Source organism: Stegodyphus dumicola, chromosome 1 (assembly GCF_044657685.1).
Source record: "Stegodyphus dumicola isolate Sdum_Otavi_A_Nest chromosome 1, ASM4465768v1".
Taxonomy (NCBI): Eukaryota; Metazoa; Arthropoda; class Arachnida; order Araneae; family Eresidae; genus Stegodyphus; species Stegodyphus dumicola.
In genome coordinates this window covers 180,289,849-180,310,742 of record NC_140768.1, presented here as the reverse complement: position 1 = coordinate 180,310,742, position 20,894 = coordinate 180,289,849, and the positions used below count along the sequence as shown (strand labels likewise).

The 20,894-nt window shown below is 32.2% G+C and overlaps 1 protein-coding gene across 4 annotated transcripts in view; it reads left to right on the top strand.

Annotated features, from left to right (window-relative positions):
• Uvrag (UV-resistance associated gene) overlaps nt 1-20,894 on the top strand; it is an 83,796-nt gene that overhangs the window by 32,463 nt on the left and 30,439 nt on the right. For all 4 annotated transcript variants that reach the window (XM_035354266.2, XM_035354271.2, XM_035354279.2 and 1 more), the window contains 6 exons: nt 383-469; nt 585-682; nt 6,282-6,514; nt 16,460-16,632; nt 19,850-19,913; nt 20,007-20,172. In XM_035354266.2, coding sequence (XP_035210157.1) covers nt 383-469; nt 585-682; nt 6,282-6,514; nt 16,460-16,632; nt 19,850-19,913; nt 20,007-20,172 — 821 coding nt within the window. The remainder of the gene's footprint in view (nt 1-382; nt 470-584; nt 683-6,281; nt 6,515-16,459; nt 16,633-19,849; nt 19,914-20,006; nt 20,173-20,894) is intronic.

Below are 20,894 nucleotides of genomic sequence, written 5' to 3'. Positions count from 1 at the left end.
ACTATTCAATTAATTTGAAAGTAACTAGCATAATTTGAGAATAAAGTGAAGACTGTATTTATTTCTAGTGATATTTTTAACACGTATGTAGATGTTGTCAGAGAAAAATATTTTATTTATAGAACTGAGAACATCTGTTATGATTTGCATCTCTCTTTTACTTCAAATCTTGAAACATTTTGCTGCATTGACATTCCTCCACTATTTAAATACTTAAGAAAGTGCTGCCAAGAGTTAAAATTTGTGGTTAAATTATTTTGTAATTTATTTTTATTGCATGGCTATTACTTACATATTTACTTTTTTAAATTTTAAATTTATATCTTTATATCTTTATTTAGATTTTGAATTAATTTTTGTATTTACTATTTATTTGATTTAGATTCCAAAAGAGGGTAAAAATTTCAAACCAAATAGCATAATATTTGGAATGTCAGAAGGTTATTATGGTTGCACTGATTGTTATCAGGTAACACCTTTTATGTGTATTATACTTATAATATAAAAAGTATCCAAATCAAATTATATTTCTTTTGCATATAGTATCTTTTTTGTATAAGATGTATTTTCTTTATTCTGCATAGCATAATGTTGGAAACAACAGTGATATCACTGTAAAGGATAGCTTGACAGCTGATTTAACTGGAGTACGCACTTCCTACACTCTAAGCACCTTATCCAGGTTTTATGCTTATCTATTTTGATAATAATTTATTGCATTTATATATTAATATTGCATAAGCTGACTAAAAGAACTTTTTGTTAATTCTGAAGTAATTTAAGAAATGCCTTCTACCGTGGCAAATTTTTTTTCTTATTTGTGAAAATTTTAATAATAGTTAATTGTTTAAAAATCATGTTAAAGACTAGGAAATTATTTTTTCTTTAATCAGAAAATAATATTATGATCATTATATTGTTTAGAATTAATATTAATTATTAATTATTTGTTGTAAATTTTATGAAGAAAGTGAAGAGCTGTAATTTCTGTTGTTTTAAGTATGCATGTACAAAAAAGTGTTAATCTTGGACTTCCTCAGAAGAAATGAAAAATGATCCTAAAATAAAAAGAGCGCATTTGAAATGCCATGTGTAATTTCACTAGAAGCAATATACGGTGTATATTTAAGTGCAAATGGAAAATATCTCCTTCAAATAAATAAATAATAAAATAAAAAAAAAATTCCTTAATTATATAATCGAAAAATAATATTACTGTACAAAGTCCGTAATCCAGATGTCCATCATCCAGAATGATCTACTATTGGACCTCAAAGATCCGAAATGATATACTGTTTACCCTTGCACTTCCGATAGTGAAGAAAGTAACAAAGAGATTATTGAAAACGTAAAAATTTCAATTGACAAGTTAGTCGGTGTTCTCGACACAGCAATTACAGGAAGTTTACCCAGACGGTATAGTATTTAGGGGAGCCCAACTGCGATACCAAAGGGCCTGGGTTCGAATCCTGGAGAAGGCATGGATGTGAAACTGTCCTTCCCTTCATAGGAGGTAACGGTGGTTGCCTACTAGGTGCCTCCATAATAAAATGGTCACCACTTAAAAATAACATACAGTGCGTCAAAGGGTTAAAGAAGAATATTTTCAAATCATGATTTTCTTCAGCTTAGAGATAAATTTCCCCAGTAAGAGAATAACAAAATATTTTACTATAGACTCTATTAGAATAAAGCATATAGTCCATTGTAGAAAAAATTCCATCAAAAAATCATATAAATATTAAACTATGTTATAACTTTAGAAAATAGATAAATGACCTGTGATATAATAAATATTAGTGAATAATTTCTTTTGCTGCATTTTTAAGTACGTAATAAATATTCATACATTTTATTAAAATTAAAACTCTTAATATTATGCATATTTTTAAGAAAATTTTTCAACTTCCTGCGCAAAATGCTGAATAAAGAGCATAGTGTTGTTCAAACAGTATGCATTTAAATGAATAGTGTTGTTCAAAATAAGTAGATGCTAAATTAAATATAAATCTGTAGAGTATACTACAGTAAAGTTCCTCATAATGAGCACTCAGTTAACTAGCACTATCAAAGTAATGGTACTTTTGAAAGTCTAGGATATAAATCCAAAATTTAGGCCTGTAAGATATGAAAGTATGTAAGGAGTTAAAAATCAGAAAACTTAAATGTTGAAAGCATTTGTGTTATGTTTCTACCACCTATCAGCTGTATACAACTTGTGAATCATTGAATTATCCAGAATGTAAAGATGAACTACCAATCCCTTCTTATATGCCCATGTATGAACTTTTAAAGTAGTGGCCAGGATTTTCAGAAAAACTTGCACCCAATGCACTCTCTCAGGATGGTGATGAAACAATCAAGCATGTGCTGGTAAATGAAGACAATGGGTAGAGCAAGAGAGTCACATGGAAGGAGATTGACCAAGCACTGGAGAATTTCATAAGATTTCCCTAGACTTGTCCATCTATGTCCATACATGATGTTATAAAGCTTCACTGTATATACAATGGATTTTTTAAACTATGCAATAGTCTTATAAACAAGCAGACATACAAAGCTATATGCTGTCATACTAAGAAATTCATAATTTTCATGTGGTAATTATGTGTTTTAATTGTAAATAATCTGTATGATTTTCAGTATTAATTATTTAATTTTGGCTGATAGATCAGAAGCATTACCATCAGATTTCATATGCTACAATTTCTACAGGTGGCATCACAAAATGGGAGCAAGTAAATTAAAATATAATGTATATATATCCTATTATCCATAATTAGTGTGGCCGAAATGCTGCTGGTTAAAAGGGATTCTACTATAATGTAAAGAAATATTGTGTTTATTTAAAATGTCACCTTAATCTGTGTACACTGAAATCTCATAAGTGCAAAATTATCTTAGAACTTGTGCTATTAGAAATCTAACAAGTTAATATAAGTATACTACTATTATTTTTTAAAATGTGTATTATTTTAAATTGCTTTATATGCTGTAAGAAATTTACACCTTGCACAAAAAAAAGGGGGGAAACTCTGTACTCAGCCGATTGATGAAATTTAACTTGCGTTTTCCATATCTTGAAAGCACAACTTAGGATATATTAGATTTATGTTCTAACATAGGTAGTCTAGCACAGAAACAGACTTTTTCTGAAACAACTATTCTTTCCATATTTCATAAACTATATATAAACTATTCTTTTCCATATTTCAGTTTGACCACTCAAACTATGCCGAAGTGCCAAGTTTTGTAAAAAAAATCGCACGAGTAGTTTTTAAAAAATGGTACTTTTCCATTTCGCTCATGCAAATCTCACCAAACAGGCTTTATTGGTGACAACACATAGTATATTAGATTTATGTTCTAACATAGGTAGTCTAGCACAGAAACAGACTTTTTCTGAAACAACTATTCTTTCCATATTTCATAAACTATATATAAACTATTCTTTTTCATATTTCAGTTTGACCACTCAAACTATGCCGAAGTGCCAAGTTTTGTAAAAAAAATCGTACGAGTAGTTTTTAAAAAATGGTACTTTTTCATTTCGCTCATGCAAATCTCACCAAACAGGCTTTATTGGCGACAACACATAGTATACACATAAAAAATGTTAACAAATGTTAGTTCTAAGAATTTTTTATTTTCAAGGCATAAACATTTTAATATTATTTAAAATTTTGTAAAAAGACAATAAATAAAGAAAATAAATTTGTAAAAATACATTAATTTAAGAATTTACTCTGCTGTTCCTGATTCACCAGTTCATATCATGTGACCCCAAGTTATCTCATCTCATGTAAACTATGCTACAAAAATCTAATTCTCTCAGTAATTATCTACATTAATTTCAAGTTAAATCTTAAATTAAACCGTATGGAATACAAGTTTAAATGCAAGAATTCTTTCAATTTGTACGAATAGCTTACTTAGTCAGAAGTTATGTAAAACCACAGTGCTTAACATTGCTAGTACATTCTGATTAGAATTGATGAATTTAACCCTTGACTTTGCCTTTTCTATATTTTTGCCTTTGGATAAGTGGTGTGATTGCATCTGAATTAACTTAATTACCATGAATGGCCTTAGTACATAAAATTGAACTATCTGTAAAAATTCTATGTAATTATACTGGCATATTGAAAGAAACAATTGATCTGATAAGAAATAGCTGTGACTTGTTTTGAAAATGAGGTGTAAAAGGTTACCAGCGAGGATATTTCATTTGGCATTGGTTGTGCAATTTTTGGTGACCTGTATCGCCTGCACTGGCAAAATGGAAAAGTGCCTAAAAAACGTGCTCTCAAAATTTTACCTCCTCGGTGGTAATTGAATTCGGTATACATTTATTAATATCTCATTTTTATTGTTAAACGTCCTTGACTCCTTTCACAATTCAAAATTTAAGTTCAATCCAAATAAAATTTGCAGATATTTTCTGATTTATTTTAAAAATTTGTATTTTTTGTAATTTTTATAAATTTTTTGGAAGCATTTTAATTGTAACCTATAAAATTTTTATCATAACCTTAAAGTAGGTGTATTTCTAAGCGTATCTGCAAAGAATTAGAGTTTGCAATTCAAAATTTCCAAATAAATATTTTTGAATTTATATGTTGGCACATTTGTAAATTTGTTGTAAGCGATAATAGTTCCAAATGTACTTTACACATTTTATTCAAATTATTTGAAAGAATAAACGATGCACCTTTTTTCCTCTCACTCATGCACAGTGAAAAGTAGGAAAGGACAATAGGTAACTATAAATTAGTAATTTTGCCAAGTGAATTATTCTTAGTGCAAACTGAAAAAAGTGTACCAAGATAATTTTTTTTTATTTCTTTGTGAGTTTCATGCCAAATTTTACAAAATTTAATATTTAGACATTATTTGATTTATAAAATCGAGATGGGGGAAAAAATCAGTGTGTCAGAAAAAATCTGATTTTGTTAACATTAACATTTAATGGTGCTTCCTTCTTATGAAAAGAAGGCAAAGAGTTTAGGCAATATTGCCCATTACTCTTCCGCCATTTGATCATTTAAATCAAGGGATTTAAATGGTAACTCCCGTAAAAGGTAAGTAATAAAGAAATAGATAAGATCCCAAACTGACATCAAATCTATAGTATCAGCAAAAGATCCCATCTCTAAGTTCAAGGTGTCGGCTGGATCATGAAAACTTTCCTATTGAATGAAGAGCCAATTCAATCCCTCCCAAACCACCAAACAAGAGTGCGATGGCGAGTCCCCCCCCAAAAAAATTAAATAAATAAAAATGAAAATTAAATAAGGAGGGCAGAGGTGCTTCCTCAAGCACAAATGGCCAGGTAGTGTATAAAGATTTGATATCTATTTTCAAATTATATTCCAAAACACAGCTAAGAGAGGGAAATCCCTGCATAATTTCTTCTCAAAAAAAAAAAAAAAAAAAAACTTACAGGACGTTTCAAGGCTTGTTTCTTGTGGTTTCAAATTCACCTTACCTGTAGGTTTTTAGTATACATCAGAAACCCTATTATGCCAGAGAGCCCTTTGTATAAAAGGGCTTGATCAAAGGTAATATAGGGAAGCCCAAAGAATTTGTTTCTAGGGACAGAAAACACCGGACATCGTCCCAGAAAGTGAAAAGGTGTTTCCTCTTCTCCACAAGCTTCCCACGAAAAAATCTGATTTTGTGTGAAAATATCTATGTCAGAACAATGTTGTATATAAATCAAATATATATTCTAAGTCATGCTTTCAAGACATGAAAAACACGTGTTAAATTTTGTCAATCAGCCCAGTCTTTTTTTGGGGGGAGGGGGTGAGCAGAGTGTACCATTATATCTTTAAACCATGCACTGTATGGAATATTAAGAATTTGTGATTCACTAAATCATATTGTGATTGAGCAAATGAGCAACTGGTAGAATAAAGTCACATTATGTAATGTCATGTGTTACTGAAAGATTGAACTAGATCTGTGACATTGATTAGGTACCCACACTTGCTTTTACTCATTCAGTGCATTTTCTAATAATATTTTAATATTATGTTGTGCTATATGCTTGCATTTGTGTTAATTTTTAATTAAAATTCAAGACCCTTTTCTTTAAGCTACTAACAAACAAAAGGTAGTATTACACCTTTTATGCTCCTGTTATTTTTGATGCATTAGTTAATCTACATTTTTTAAAAAAAAATTATTGGTTTCAATATAAAGAGTAATAACTTTATAATAAAAGTAATCTAATTTCTATGCGCTAATATTTTCTTTGATTTTTCTTTATCTTCTAGGATAAAAACTGTTGAAAGAGCTATCAAGCAAACTCAGGCTGCAGTGCAGAGACGGAGAAATAGTATAAACGATAAATTACAGAGTGGACAAGAACTTCATAGTGTACATGCACAACGGGAAATTCTTAAGATTAAAATATCTGTTTTGAAAACAGAATTGCAGTATCAGCAGCGAAATTTTCATTTACTTGAAAAAGAAGTAGCTTGTTTTAAAGATGATCTCAGAAGAAAGCGTGAGAGAATTTATAATTTTAGTTTCCTGAACTGTGTCAAATTATTATTTTAACAGTATCGTATATAACAATAAAAAGTAATTTCTTATGTTATAAAAGCTCCTGAATAATTTTTGTAACAAGTTAAGTCGTAAATTAATCATAATTTCAGATATTGTGTATCTAATCTATAGTTGCTCTACAATTAACTAATTCTAATAGGAATTTGAATCCTCTATGCATAATACAAAATTGCTGTTCCCACTACCAACTTCATTATAAGTACATTTAAAAACCCAAAAAGTTACATCTTTAGCTACTGGCCCTCAATCTGTCAGACACTGTATCACTTATATTACCACTGTATCACTCAAGCTCTCAGACACTGTAAGAGTGGCTTATTGCCACTCTTTAAAAAAAAAAAAAAAAATATCTTAAATACTGCCTCCTTCTTTACAACTCAGGCTGAAGAAATAATAATATCTACCACAGTAATTATTTTTTGTTAACTGTGCCTTTCAGTTTATGTGCTTTTTCAAAGTCCCTCAGAACCCATGCTAGTATAACTGTTATTAAATTTCATTTTAAAATCTTGGCTAGCTCATCACAATGCATTAGTGTATTTGACCAAGACTCTGAAGAAACCATGTTAAAAACCGTAGCGTCCCAGTTTTTTCAAAATCATATTCACAGAGGATTAGAAAATATAATGAATGACCAATGACTTGTAGGCATTATTTGTCACTTGGAAGATAACCTAAAAATTATGTTTTTTTTTTTTTTTAATTAGAGAAAAGACTAATGACATGGGCATTAAATATAGGCCAGTATGCCTTAAGAGTTCAAATACTGCATAAACTAATTTAATAGTCGAGATGATTAAAATAATTTTTATCCTTACATTAAGTCTATAGTTTTTTAATTATTTTGTTCATGTTTGTGAAATAACATTTAATTAAGAATTTATTTTATATGCTTTGTTCAAAATTAATAGTTAATATGTTTGAGATATAAAAAAATACTAGAAAATAGCTATATTTTTTATGATAACGTAATTTTATTTAAATGTGAATGGTTGATGATGTAATGTTAAAATGTATTGTATGTTTTTATTTAAACTGTTAGGCATGTTTTTAAAGTCTATTGTTGCTGGGATCAGCATTCCACAAGTGCATGTTGTTTACCTACTTCTGTTTGCAAGCAACCGTTGGCATTATGGAAATTTTACCTTACTAATGTTTGTTTTTGAGTATTTAAAATGGCTCCACTTATTGGGAATCTTACTGACTGTGAAATAGAATCATTTGATTTGTTTTTGTGGTACAGAATATGTGAAAGCGGCTGAAATTTGTCATCAGCTTAGTGAAGTGCACAGAGAAAACGTTATGAGCTATGGAACTGTACAAAAATGGGTCAGAGCTTTTAAAGATGGCCACACGTATGCTCGTGATTATGGTGGGCGATCTTCTGTCATTATTGAAGTTTTAGTGAGAAAATTAACGGAGTGAAACAGAATGGATGTTTTATGATTTCATCATTATCTGATGACTTTCCATGTGTTTAATGGGGTGTTCTGTATGAAATTGTGAGTAAGTACTTAAATTATTGAAAATTGTGTGCTTTCTGGGTACCAAAAATGTTGACAGAGGGGCCCAAAATCAAACATTTAGGTAGTGCTGTAACTTTCCTTCAGCAGTGTAGTGAGGAAGGTGGTGAATTTTTTAAGCCAAATTGCCATAGGCAGCGAAACCTTGGTGACTTATGGTACACCAGAATTGAAGCATCATTCAGCATCACCCTAGAAAGTGAAGTTCAAGCAAACAATTACTGTCCAGAAAATCATGTGTACTGTTTTTTTTTGAGGGTGTTGCTTGTGGAATTTTTGCTTTGTGGTGACATATTGTGAGACCTTAAACTGTGCTGTACAATCCAGAACAAAAGGTGTGACATGCTGAGTTGGGGGATTATTTTGCTTCACGGCAATGCTCGTCTATGTGGCTTGAGGTCGAAATGATCATGTTGTAGTGGGTGTTAAATCAAGTGTAAGAGGTGAAAAGGGGATTCAAAAACTAGTTGTTCAAATGCCTTAATGTTGACATAAATCATGTGAAAAAATGGACTGAGATACAAACTTTCAAATAAAAATAAAATTTCCTAGAAAATTTTTACTTGTTTCTTTTTATTTCCAAATGGTACTTATTTTAAAAACATGCCTCATAGTTTCAATACCAAAAATAATTTTATTAAAAACTTTTATTTACTTTTTTTTGTAGTAAAGTATTAATGTTAGAAATTTAGATATCAATAGTTAAGAGATATCTTTAAAAATGAATTACAAATCATATATTATATAGAATAGTGACAATTTTCAATTTACTAACTCATATGGATGATTAAACAAGTGAACAACAAACTGGCAAAGTCATGTACAGTTATGTGATGTGACATGCATTGAAAGATTATAGGGGGACGAAGAGCATACGACATTTTGATGAATCCATATTTTACTGATAACATCTTTTATTGATGTATTAATTAGTATTTTTAATATACTTTTTTGTTAGTATTGTCGATATTGAATAGAATTAAAAGTCTGTATTTGATAGCAATTAATAGACTAGGAGCTAAATAGTATAATAATAATAAGTTAATAAAATTATTGTGAAGTATGCTGATAACTTTAAACCAGTTACAGATAAAAGATTCACCTATGTTCTATAAGTCTAAATCGAATAGTTTCTCAAGACGTTTTGCCTATATGCTTCAAACTACAAAATAGGAACTGCAGGTACAAGTGACATGCATATTACCGGAAAGAGAAAGTATAGCATCATAAAGGAAAGCAGGGAGTAATTATAAGCATTTATACATTGTTTGAGAATTCACTTCTGAATGAATGATTTTAATTCTAAGAATGGGCATGCATTACACTATGCAAACATACAGGGTTATTAGTCGAAAGTAGAAAAGCTGTTTCACCATTCTTGAACTTTTTTTTCCCTTTAACTTAGCCTGGGCTAGGGCAGCCAATCAACAGCCAATTATGTCATATAAATTCTGTAGCTAATAAAGCATCTGGATACTATGCTAGCTTGCTACCCGATATTCACTGTGTGTTGCTACATGTTATCCAATTGAAAAACAGTGTGCTCTCATTGAAATTCTTATGTGAAACAGAAATGTCTACCTGTTGATGCTGATGGCATCTAAATTCATAATGCCACACTGATGAGTGGTATAGTGTTACAGATTTGGTATTTAAATAGCTTATGTTAGTTGAATTGTAAATTACATGGTTTTATTTCCCGCGCAGTGCAGTGCGTGACGAATATTAAAAGAAAGCTAAGCCGGAAAATTGAAAATACAAGAGCATGTGCATGTAACATTTAATAAATATCTCTTTTTGATTTCGAGAAAGTACTAGAAAATTCTCGCGTGCGATTTTAATATCTTATAAAAGGAGGGAAACCTCTCAGTTAGTCAGTAGTTACTTAGTTTGTTGTTGTTTAAGAGTTTATTTAGAAAACAGCTCTTGTTGATTGTAGCGAGTTCGCGGATTAGCTTTCTTCAGCTGTTTTGAATTAAGTTCTATTGAACATTTGAGTAGTTAAAAGTTAACTACTGTGAGATATTGTAATACTGCATGATAATTTGAGGAAATTTAAGCATATTTGTTGTGATAATAATAAATTCTTGTTCATTTTTCATCGGACTTGTGCATTCATTTTGTAACGAACCCGTACTCACGCAACAATTTTTGGTGTCAGGAGTGGGATTTTGAATGCCAATTACAAGAGTGATGGAAGAACAATTCAGGCAAATGATGACTGCATTTACTGCTTTCCAAGAAAAGATGGAAGTGGCTGTCAACTCCGTTAAGGAAGAAATAAAAGCGGGACAGGAACAGATGAAATTGGGCCAGGAATCCGTTAAGGAAGAAATGAAAGCGTCACAGGAACAGATGAAATTGGGCCAGGAATCCGTTAAGGAAGAAATGAAAGCAGCACAGGAACAGATGAAATTGGGCCGGGAATCCGTTAAGAAAGAAATGAAGGCCATTCAAGCTGGTCATTTAACTTTTAAAGACGAAATAAAAGTTGTTAAGGAATCTGTTAAAGAAGAAATAAAAGCCGTACAAGTAAAGATTGAAGGAAGTCAATATGAAATGAAAAGAGAAATTGCCTGCATAATAGAAACCAAATTCAATGCTATGGAAGGCAGAATAGAGATGTGGTTGAAAATAAAGTGGGACAAATTGAGGAAAATGTTTCTTCTGTCAAAGAAGAAATAGAAGGAAGAGTTTGTTCTGTTCAAAAACAAATCAAACAACAAATTGATGAGAGAGTTTCTGCAGTTGCCAAAGAACTGGGTACTTTAAAGAAATTTGTAGCGACGGCAGGGAGCAATTCGGATGGTTTTAAATTTTTACCAATGCCTGCTCGTCCCTCTCTGAAACTATCTACATATGATGGGAAGACCTCCTGGCAAGTGTAAAGGACAATTTTCTATCATTGCGGATGCGAATGGATGGGATTCCGAAACTAAGGCCTGTTATCTCACCGTTTCTCTGAGAGCAGATGTAGTGGATATCCTGCAGACGCTTCCAGAAAACCAAAGACTTGACTTCGAAGCTCTGTCCGGTGCATTAGAGCTGCGCTTTGGCGAGAAATGTTTAAAAGACTACAGCAGGCTTCAATTAAAATCCCGTCAACTGAACCCACCGAATCACTTCAAGAACTCGCCACAGATATTGAAAGGCTGTCCCATCTCGCCTTTACGGAGTGCCTAAGAGAAACGAGGGAAATCCTGTTCCTGCAGTACTTTATCGATGGCATCCGGGATACTGAAATACAGAAAGCTTTGCAAATGGCAGATGTGAAGGACATAAAAAGCGCTCTGTTGTATGCCGTAAAAGTCGAGGCAGCCCAGCAAGCAGCTCGTAGAGATCGCTACCCAGTCAGAGCTGTGCGAGTCCACGAGCCAGTGGATCAATTGATGGCTCGTTTAGATGATTTATCCAGACGAGTCGATGCTTTGATACGGAGAAGCAGTGAGAACAAATTGGCTGTAAGGTGTTGGAGATGTGGTTCTGAAGGTCTACTACGATGGCATTGCAGAACACCCCAGGGCACGGATAATAAAACGGATGAGTTGACAAGACCAGTGAATGCTTTAAGACGGAATAGTGGTGAAAAGAAACTGACCCTAAAGTGCTGGAATTGCGGTGTTGAAAGCCTACTACAAAGGAACTGCAGAACGCCCCAGAGCACGGAAAATAAGGCATACAATTTAAACAGACAATTAAATGCCACAGGAAGGAAAAGGACTGACAAGAAACCAAAGTGCAGAAACTGTGGACCTGAAGGCCACATATGAAACAATTGCAGAACACCCCAGGGTACGAAAATTGAGACCATTTCTCAGCAACGATGCAGGAAACAAATTAATGACCATATTAAGGAACAAAGATTGCCAGATAATGAAAAGCCTTGTTTTAAAGCGCTCAAGATTTCTACAGTGAGTGGCAACAGTAACGGACTATCCATCAATGGACATATCGACGGAGTTCCTTGCAATATGATCGTTGACACAGGAGCTAATGTTACCATCATTAGGAAAGATATAGCTGAACAGTTTAAAGATAAACTTATTTGGACACCATCCTGTGTTACCCTTCAGACTGCGTCTGGGGACTAGATCGACATAGCTGGGAAGTTAAACGTGAACATCACGTTTGAAAGTGCTGCCTACCATCACACGGCATATGTGACGGATATTACAGATCCATGTATACTCGGATTGGACTTTTTAAGGAAATATAATTTTTCCTTTGACTTCAGAAACAATAAGCTCTTCTCAGCATCTGAGGACATGACGATCCATCTTCAAAAGGGATCATCGCTTGGAAACGCCGACGTCTCATGTGAAAGACCCTACTCAGAAAGCTGCCGAAATCATACTAGGGTCGGAGAGAAACACCAAACTACCAGCTATTCTCCATCGCAGATGCTCTTCGGTCGAGACCTTCGTCTGCCTTGTGACCGCATGTTTGATCGCCATGCGGATGCGCCTTCATCGCCTAAGGAGCACATCCAAGATGTCAAGGCCCGTTTTGAAGTGATGCATCCTTCCGCACGAAAGCGAGTCAACTTGGCGACGGAGAAAGTGAAGACCAGATACGACATGAGAGCTACTGGACATAGATTCAAAGAAGGAGACAGGGTGTGGTTGTGGAACCCGATTCAACGAAAAGGACTCGGTCCTAAATTACAGTCACCTTCGGATGGTCCAAGTGCTGAACAGACTGAATGACGTCGTGGTTCGGATCCGTAAGTCTTCGAACTCTAAGCCTAAAGTCATTCATTATGACAGGTTAGCTCATTACTATGGCCGTAGTACGTAGTGTAAATAATTGTAAATAGTGTAAGACCATGGTCCTTTTTGTTTCTAAATGTGTATTTAGTATTTGATTTGTATTTGATAGCTTTTGATTTGTTTTATTTATTGCATTTATTGTTCATGTTGTTTATTATTGTAATGTAATGCTTATTATTGCATTTATGCCACAGTTGTAAGTTTGGCTTCCTGTCCAGGGATTGTACTGCCCGGGACGTGCAGTCCTTCGGAAGGGGGCAGTGTTACAGTTTTGGTATTTAAATAGCTTATGTTTGTTGAATTGTAAATTAAATGGTCTTATTTCCCGCGCAGTGCAGCGCGTGACGAATATTAAAAGAAAGCTAAGCCGGAAAATTGAAAATACAAGAGCGTGTGCATGTAACATTTAATAAATATCTCTTTATGATTTCGAGAAAGTACTAGAAAATTCTTGCGCGCGATTTTAAAATCTTATAAAAGAAGGAAAACCTCTCAGTTAGTCAGTAGTTACTTAGTTTGTTGTTGTTTAAGAGTTTATTTAGAAAACTGCTCTTGTTGATTGTAGCGAATTCGCGGATTAGCTTTCTTCAGCTGTTTTGAATTAAGTTCTATTGAACATTTGAGTAGTTAAAAGATAACTACTGTGAGATATTGTAATACTGCATGATAATTTGAGGAACTTTAAGCATATTTGTTGTGATAATAATAAATTCTTGTTCATTTTTCATCGGACTTGTGCATTCATTTCGTAACGAACTCGTACGCTCGCAACAATATTGTTCAACAAACACAAGAGGATTCGATCTGTCTCTGTGTCATCTTCATATACTCACTTACCAATTATCATTTTTAAGGCAGAAACAAGATTCATTACTAAAACTATCCACTGTCATTTATTATACCAACTGGCCTGATTTTAACACTGTTGCTATCTTTCATGTTTGTGATTTACTATCAAATTCTGTTTTTGCAAGGTTAGCTTGGCTAGAAGCCACTTTCAGCTAGTTTTGTGGAAAGTTTATACACTGAAGTGACAAAAGTCATGTGATAGCAATATGCAAATATACAGATGGCAGTAGTATCAGGTAGAAAATGTATAAATGTGAAGTGCTTTGTCAGGGCTTTTATTTGTGTTCAAGTTATTCATGTGAAGAGGCTTTGATGTGATTATGGCCGCACGACAAGAATTAACAGACTTTGAACACGGAATGGTAGTTAGAGCTAGACGCATGGGTTATTCCATTTCAGATATCGTTAGGGAATTCAACATTCCGAGATTCACAGTGTCAAGAGTGTGCCGAGAGTATCTAATTTCAGACATAACATCCCACCATGGACAGCGCAGTGGCCGACCACCTGCACTTAATGACCGTGACCAGCGACTCTGCATAGAGTTGTCAATGTTCACAGACAAGCAACGCTGCGTCAAATAACCGCAGAAATCAACGTGGGATGTAGGAGGGACGCGTCCAATAGGACAGTGCAGCGAAATTTGTCTTCCTTGGGCTATGCCAGCAGAAGACCGACTCGAGTGCCTTTACTGACAGCACGACATCGCCTGCAGTGACACTCGTGGGCTCGTGAGCATATCGGTTGGTCCCTAAACGAATGGAAAACTGTGACTTGGTCAGATGAGTCACGATTTCAGTTGGTAAGAGCTGATGTTAGGGTTCGAGTGTGGCGCAGACCCCACGAAGCCATGGACCCAAGTTGTCAACAAGGCACTGTTCAAGCTGGTGGTGGTTCCATAATGGTCTGGGCTGTTTTTACATGGCATGAACTCGGTCCTCTGGTGCAACTGAACCAATCATTGACTGGAAATGGATACCTTCAGCTACTTGGAGATCACTTACAGCCATTCATGGACTTCACGTACTCAAACAACGATGGGATTTTTATGGATAACAGTGTGCCATGTCACCGGGCCACAATTGTTCGTGATTGGTTAGAAGAACATTCTGGACAATTCCAGCGAATGATCAGGCTACCTAGATCGCCCGACATGAATCTCATCGAACATTTATGGGACATCATCGAGAGGTCAGTTCGTGCCCAAAACCCTGCACTGTCAACACTTTCACAATTATGGACATCTTTAGAGGCAGCATGGCTCAATATTCCTGCAGGGGACTTCTAACGACTTGTTGAGTCCATGCCACGTCGAGTTGCTGCACTTCGCTGGGCAAAAGGAGGCTCGACAAAACATTAGGAGGTATCCCATGACTTTTGTCACTTCAGTGTATATGTATACTGTATTTGACAACATATAAGATGCACTTTTTTTCCTAAATTTGGTCTCGGAAAAAGTTACCTGCGTCTTATACATGAAGGACGCAGTCTTATACGTGAAGGTAATTGCATTCAATAACTGTTTATTTGGCTTTTACGAAACGTGAGAACTAAAAGAAATGACGCTATTTAAACTTTTTTCCTTGTTTGTGGCCTTCTAAATAAGGGTGCGTCTTATATGCCATCAAATATGGTATATATATATATAAATACTGGAGGATCTAAAGCTCATCAATCATAATAGATTATATGGCCATCACTGTGTGGGCTGTTGCTGGATTTTTTCTAATGTTCTGACATTCGTCCAGATGCACTCCCTGTAATGATGTAGTAGTATGACAAACCAGTAGTACATAGACCTAAAATGAAGCTCTTTATTAAATTTTTTATTTGATGACCCTTTCTTTGCTAATATCTTTCAGATAATTCTTAGTCTTTATTCTGATAGTAAAAATAGTTTAAAATGATGAATTAGCATAGATGAGAGGAAATGATAAATGTATATTTATCTCGCTTTTCTTTTCCTTTTACCTTGCTTACAATTCACATGCCCATTTTGAATTTCGGATTATTGCATAGATGATGGAACTTCATATTCCTTGTGTTCTGCATAATACTGCAAAAACATTTTTCGTAATACTGCGTTTTTTCTGTTAGATAGTGTATCTCTAAAAGCATACAGCTTAAAAGTAAAATCTACATTTCAGACAAATGTTATACCATTTATTATACCAGTCATTTATTGTTTTTTGTGTTCAAGTGTCTATTTTGAATTCTTAAAGGTCATTTGTATTATAGTTTTTACTTAAATAATGACAGGATAATGCTTATTGTATGTATGATTTGGAGAATATAAAAATTAATTTTCATAGTTTAAATGAACATTTTTCTTAGGAATGTTTTTAACTTCCTCTATGTTCCCCTTCCATGACACAAATTTCTTGAAACTGTCTGATAAAAAAAATTTTTTTAATGGTTCAGAATAGTGTTGTTTTGGTTGTTCTCTATTTTCTTCTAAGCTCTCCATTTCACATATGTATAACACTTAGTATGGTTTCAGAGATGTACTTGCTTACGTTTAGGTAGAAAGTATAACATGCACATAACTTACATCACCTTCCCAAGGAAAAAATTGGTGGCTATCTGTATCTATGCTTGTGTTCATCTTGAATGCAGAGAAGTATGTTCCTCTTTTGAGTAAAACTAGGAAACATTGCTTATAATAGCATTTTTTTTTTTTGGTCTTCTGAATATATATATTGTTATTAATATGTTGTTTGACTAATAATATCTTACTTCTAGGAAAAGAAATTAATAGGAAAGCTGAGGAACAAAAGAAATTAGTTGAAAAATGTATTGATTTATCTAAATATTACAGTGAATATCGAGAAAACTTGTTGAAAACTGAAGCTCAGCTGAATTTTCGAAGGAAACAACTAATATCAGAACTTAGTTATATATATCCCATTGTAGAAGTAAGCGGTATTTATTTTTACTAGTATATGGAGGAGGCAAATTTAGTGTTTAATAATAATTTTTATTTGTTAACAAAATTGTTATGGTATTAAAATTTTTCTTTATAAATGTAAGATTAATTATAAATTATTGCTTGGCTATTTAGATAATGATAATTATATTAGTTTTTAATTAACCATGTAGAATTTCTATTATATTCCAGAAAATATATTACATGTATGTTTTATTAAATATTTTTGAAAAACAAAATATGCATTAATAGACAGAAGTTCTGTAACTCATATACAGCATCTTTCTTAAATAACTGCTTAATATTTTATTTTTTGAAACATTTTTAAAAGGTCTATAAATTCTGGATACAAATTTACACATGTACTTTTGCTAATGTTGCACATTTAGTTATGTATTTACAAGTAATTTAATGATGTATTAAGGATTTTTTTTAATTTAAAGAGCAGAGTTTTTAATTTAAATTAACAAGATTAGTGTGGCAGTAATTTTAGGATGTTAAAAACTGTTGCATTGTAACTCTATATTTGTTGCTAGCATTTCTGATACTTTGGAATTTTGGGGTAAGGACGGAGAAAACTAGGAATTTTCTGAACATCTGGATAGGAAATAAAGGGGAAAATACAAGGTTCTGTGAAAAGGTAATTGCTATGAGAAAGAAGTAGTTTAGAGACATCTTTTTTGCATGGTTCTGTTTTGTTGAATAGAAACAGAAGTTTTAAGGTTTGTGGATATAGTGATGTTTTGTCCAAAGGAATAACTGAGGGGGTTTCTTTACTGGCTGTGTGAATGAATTCTGCAACCATTGGTGACCAGGATTGGGGAAGTTAATATGTTGCATATGTCACAGATTTAAATAAGTATTTATGTGTTTAATTTAGTTGCATATTAAGAATTTTTTTATTTAAGGATTTTAGATTAATGTAATAGTAAAGTTAAAAAACCATTGGTTACTTTTTACTTGTTAATAACATTTCTCTTACTTTGGAATTTTTGGGTGAGGCATGAGAGAACTGGTAGTTTTCTGAACATCTGAACTGGAAATGAAGGGGCAATTACAAAGCTCTGTGAAAAGGGAATTGTCATGAGAAAGGAGATTACTGAGCTTAAATTTAAGAAGCATATTAATAAAACTCTTGAAAACTAAATAACAGCTACTAATTATAATAAGGTACTATTGGATGTGTGTAGCTGAAATTCAGAGTATGATTTAATTAATTAAATGAATTAACCACACAACATGAACAATTTATAGGGCTTGGTTCAATGCTAGTTTGGTGACACAAGAAATTTGCTATACTTTAATTTCAGTATAAATTTAATTGCATTTAACTAGTTTATTAATATTATGTGTACATCATTATTCTATTTATATTGTTGTGGCACATGAAATATTTCTTTTTACTTACTTATTATCCTGTCTTATACTGCTATGTGATTTAGATTTATTGTGTGAGATTTATTGTTTGAGATTTGTTGTATATGATTAGATTTATTGTTTGAGAATATGTAATCTTCAGTCAAGTAATATTTCAGCTATTGCCAGCTATGCCTGTAATTCAATACTCTATGATTTTGAGCATCCTTATTACTTTTTCTTTTATATAATATCAGTTATATTTACTCTTTTGTAGTCCTAATCTCTTTGCAGTCCTTTAAAAAGGACGTGGAGGCATAATGGCATGAAATAAAATATACACTTTAGATTTATTGTTTGAGAATTGTATTTTAGCTCTTTTTAACAAAATTGTAACCTCTTATTAAATAATAAAGAATCTGTTTGTAATGTATGTTTCTCACACTGTGAAAAAATAGTGGCATATAGAGCCATCAGAGTTTGACCACAGATCTCCATTCTTAATATCTCCACTTTAAAGCTAGAATTTTGAAATATTTTTATTTATTTATTTATTTCATATTTTGTACAAATTTAAAGAAATTTTGATTAATGAACGCAATGCTTTGAAAGCAGTATATTGCTACTAGACAAAGCATAAAATATTTACATTTTAAATTTAATCAGAAACCTTGGCCATTTAGAAGAAATGTGTTGCTGCTGCTAAAATATATTTATCTTCCAAGATTATGCAAAGCATAAGGTGTTTAATTGTTTAACAGACTAAGCAATAAATGCAATTCTTCATCTCTATTGTTATTAATTACTAACTAGACTCATGCAATTACACTAACTGAGCTCATTAAAATCATTATATATATATTTTTTCTTTTATAATAGCTATTTTAGGTGGCTGGCTGTGCGAGTGGCTAATTAGGATAAATATATATCTTAATTTGTAATTTAAAAAGCCTATTTCATTAGATAAGAATATTTTTATCTTTTTTTGTAATTTTTATGTAAAGTTGTTTATATGTATACTGTCAGTTGTAATTAGTGAAGCAGTTTCTGAATCCTGTGTAATAGCTGTTACAATTAACACTGCTAGCAATAGTGCTTAATTTTGAGGGGGGAAGAGAAAGGCAGAATATTATTAGGATTTTGTTGTTTGGAAGGTATGAAAATACATTTGAACTGAAATGAGTAGTTTTTGAGTTATAAAGTAATGTTAAAGACCAAAACATCATTCTGCAAGAGAGTGTATATTGTTGGGCTGATTTTATTCATTCCTGTTAAATCATATTGCATAGTAAATTACTTTGTACAAATTGTTTTTGAGCTTAACTCTTATTAAAGGCTATTGACAAGTATTTGAATGTTTTTGCATTAAATAAATTTCATTTAAAAATATTTTTCCATAATTTCAAAAAATTTTTATTTAAAATGTTTTATGGGCATAAATATATATTTGAAAAAATCATTTGTATTCATATTGAAGAGGGAAAAGGAAAAAAATTATTGTTAAAACTTATTTCATTTTTCTTGTTATGTAATTCCCTTAAGTATTATACAGCACTGTAAAATGTAAGTTGGCGGGGTTTTTATTTTTTTATTTTTATTTTTAAAAAAATTAAGCTTTGCAAATAAAGCTAAGCTATTTAATTCAGCCCAGAAAATAGTGCTTCCTGTGTGCATTAATCAGAGTCAACTGTATTTAACTTTGAGTGATTGTTTAGCTGTCCAGATCACTGCAATCACATTTTCTCATTTTGTCAAATTCAGTGCAAAAGATATGTTTATGCTAGAAATTTTTCATTTAATTCAAATATCTTTATAATAATATCCTAGATATTTATAAACATATCTTTCAGTTTCCAGATCGTAATGGTTTTAGCATACATAATGTACATCTGCCTAATTCAGAAAAGTTTGCTGGTAAGTGTTTTGAAGAGGGAGAGGTAAAAAAAAATTTTTTTAACTATCAGTTTATAATATGTAATATATTTATGTTTAAATTTCTTATTGCAGGGCATGATGAAACTATGATAGCAATTGCCTTAGGCTATGTGTGCCATATTGTTTTGATGATAGCACAATTTCTTAATGTTCCATTAAGATATTCTATACATTTTTATGGATCACGCTCCACCATCATGGATCGTATATCTAGCAGTTTACCAGATAAAATTAGAGAGTATGTTTAATTCTAATCATTTATTTCTTTGTGTTTATCACACTATTACTTCTTTATTTTATTAACCATACATATTTATTATTATGATACATTAATATGAAATGTATATTCTTTTATTATTAATATCTGTACATTCAGTCTGGTTTTAGGGCATAAAAATGATAGTTATCCTTCTTTAGTTACTTTCATTCACATCATATAAATGCACATAAATTCCTTGTAAATGATTGAAATCGGTGATTTTGAATTATTTCTAAATGTTGGATATAATGTAACACCCCTCCCCCCAAAAAAATTGATATAGTCTAATTCTAATTGATTTTTAATAACCATATATCATCAAATAAATTATTCACTCTTCTGTGTTTTTATCTATAAAAGTATTGTGAAACAGGTGGTAATGTTGTTTAATTTTTACAGTAGTTTATGTTTTGTGTCTTGCCAAGCGAAACAGGTATGGCATTTATTCTTAATGTAATCACTGTTTCTTTTAATATTATCAGAATATTTTTTTTTCAACTGTTCTTCAAGAATGCATTAAGATGCTTATTTTTATGCGACTCATTGCATGTCTGTAAGTAAAATTTTGAATGAGAACATTAGCTGGTATCTCTAATGAATAAGTGACAAATAGCAAAGCCAGGACAAGGATGAATAAAGTGAGGCACTTGCCTCAGGTAACAACTGGAAAGTAAAAAATTAGAAATTCATTTTAAAAATGA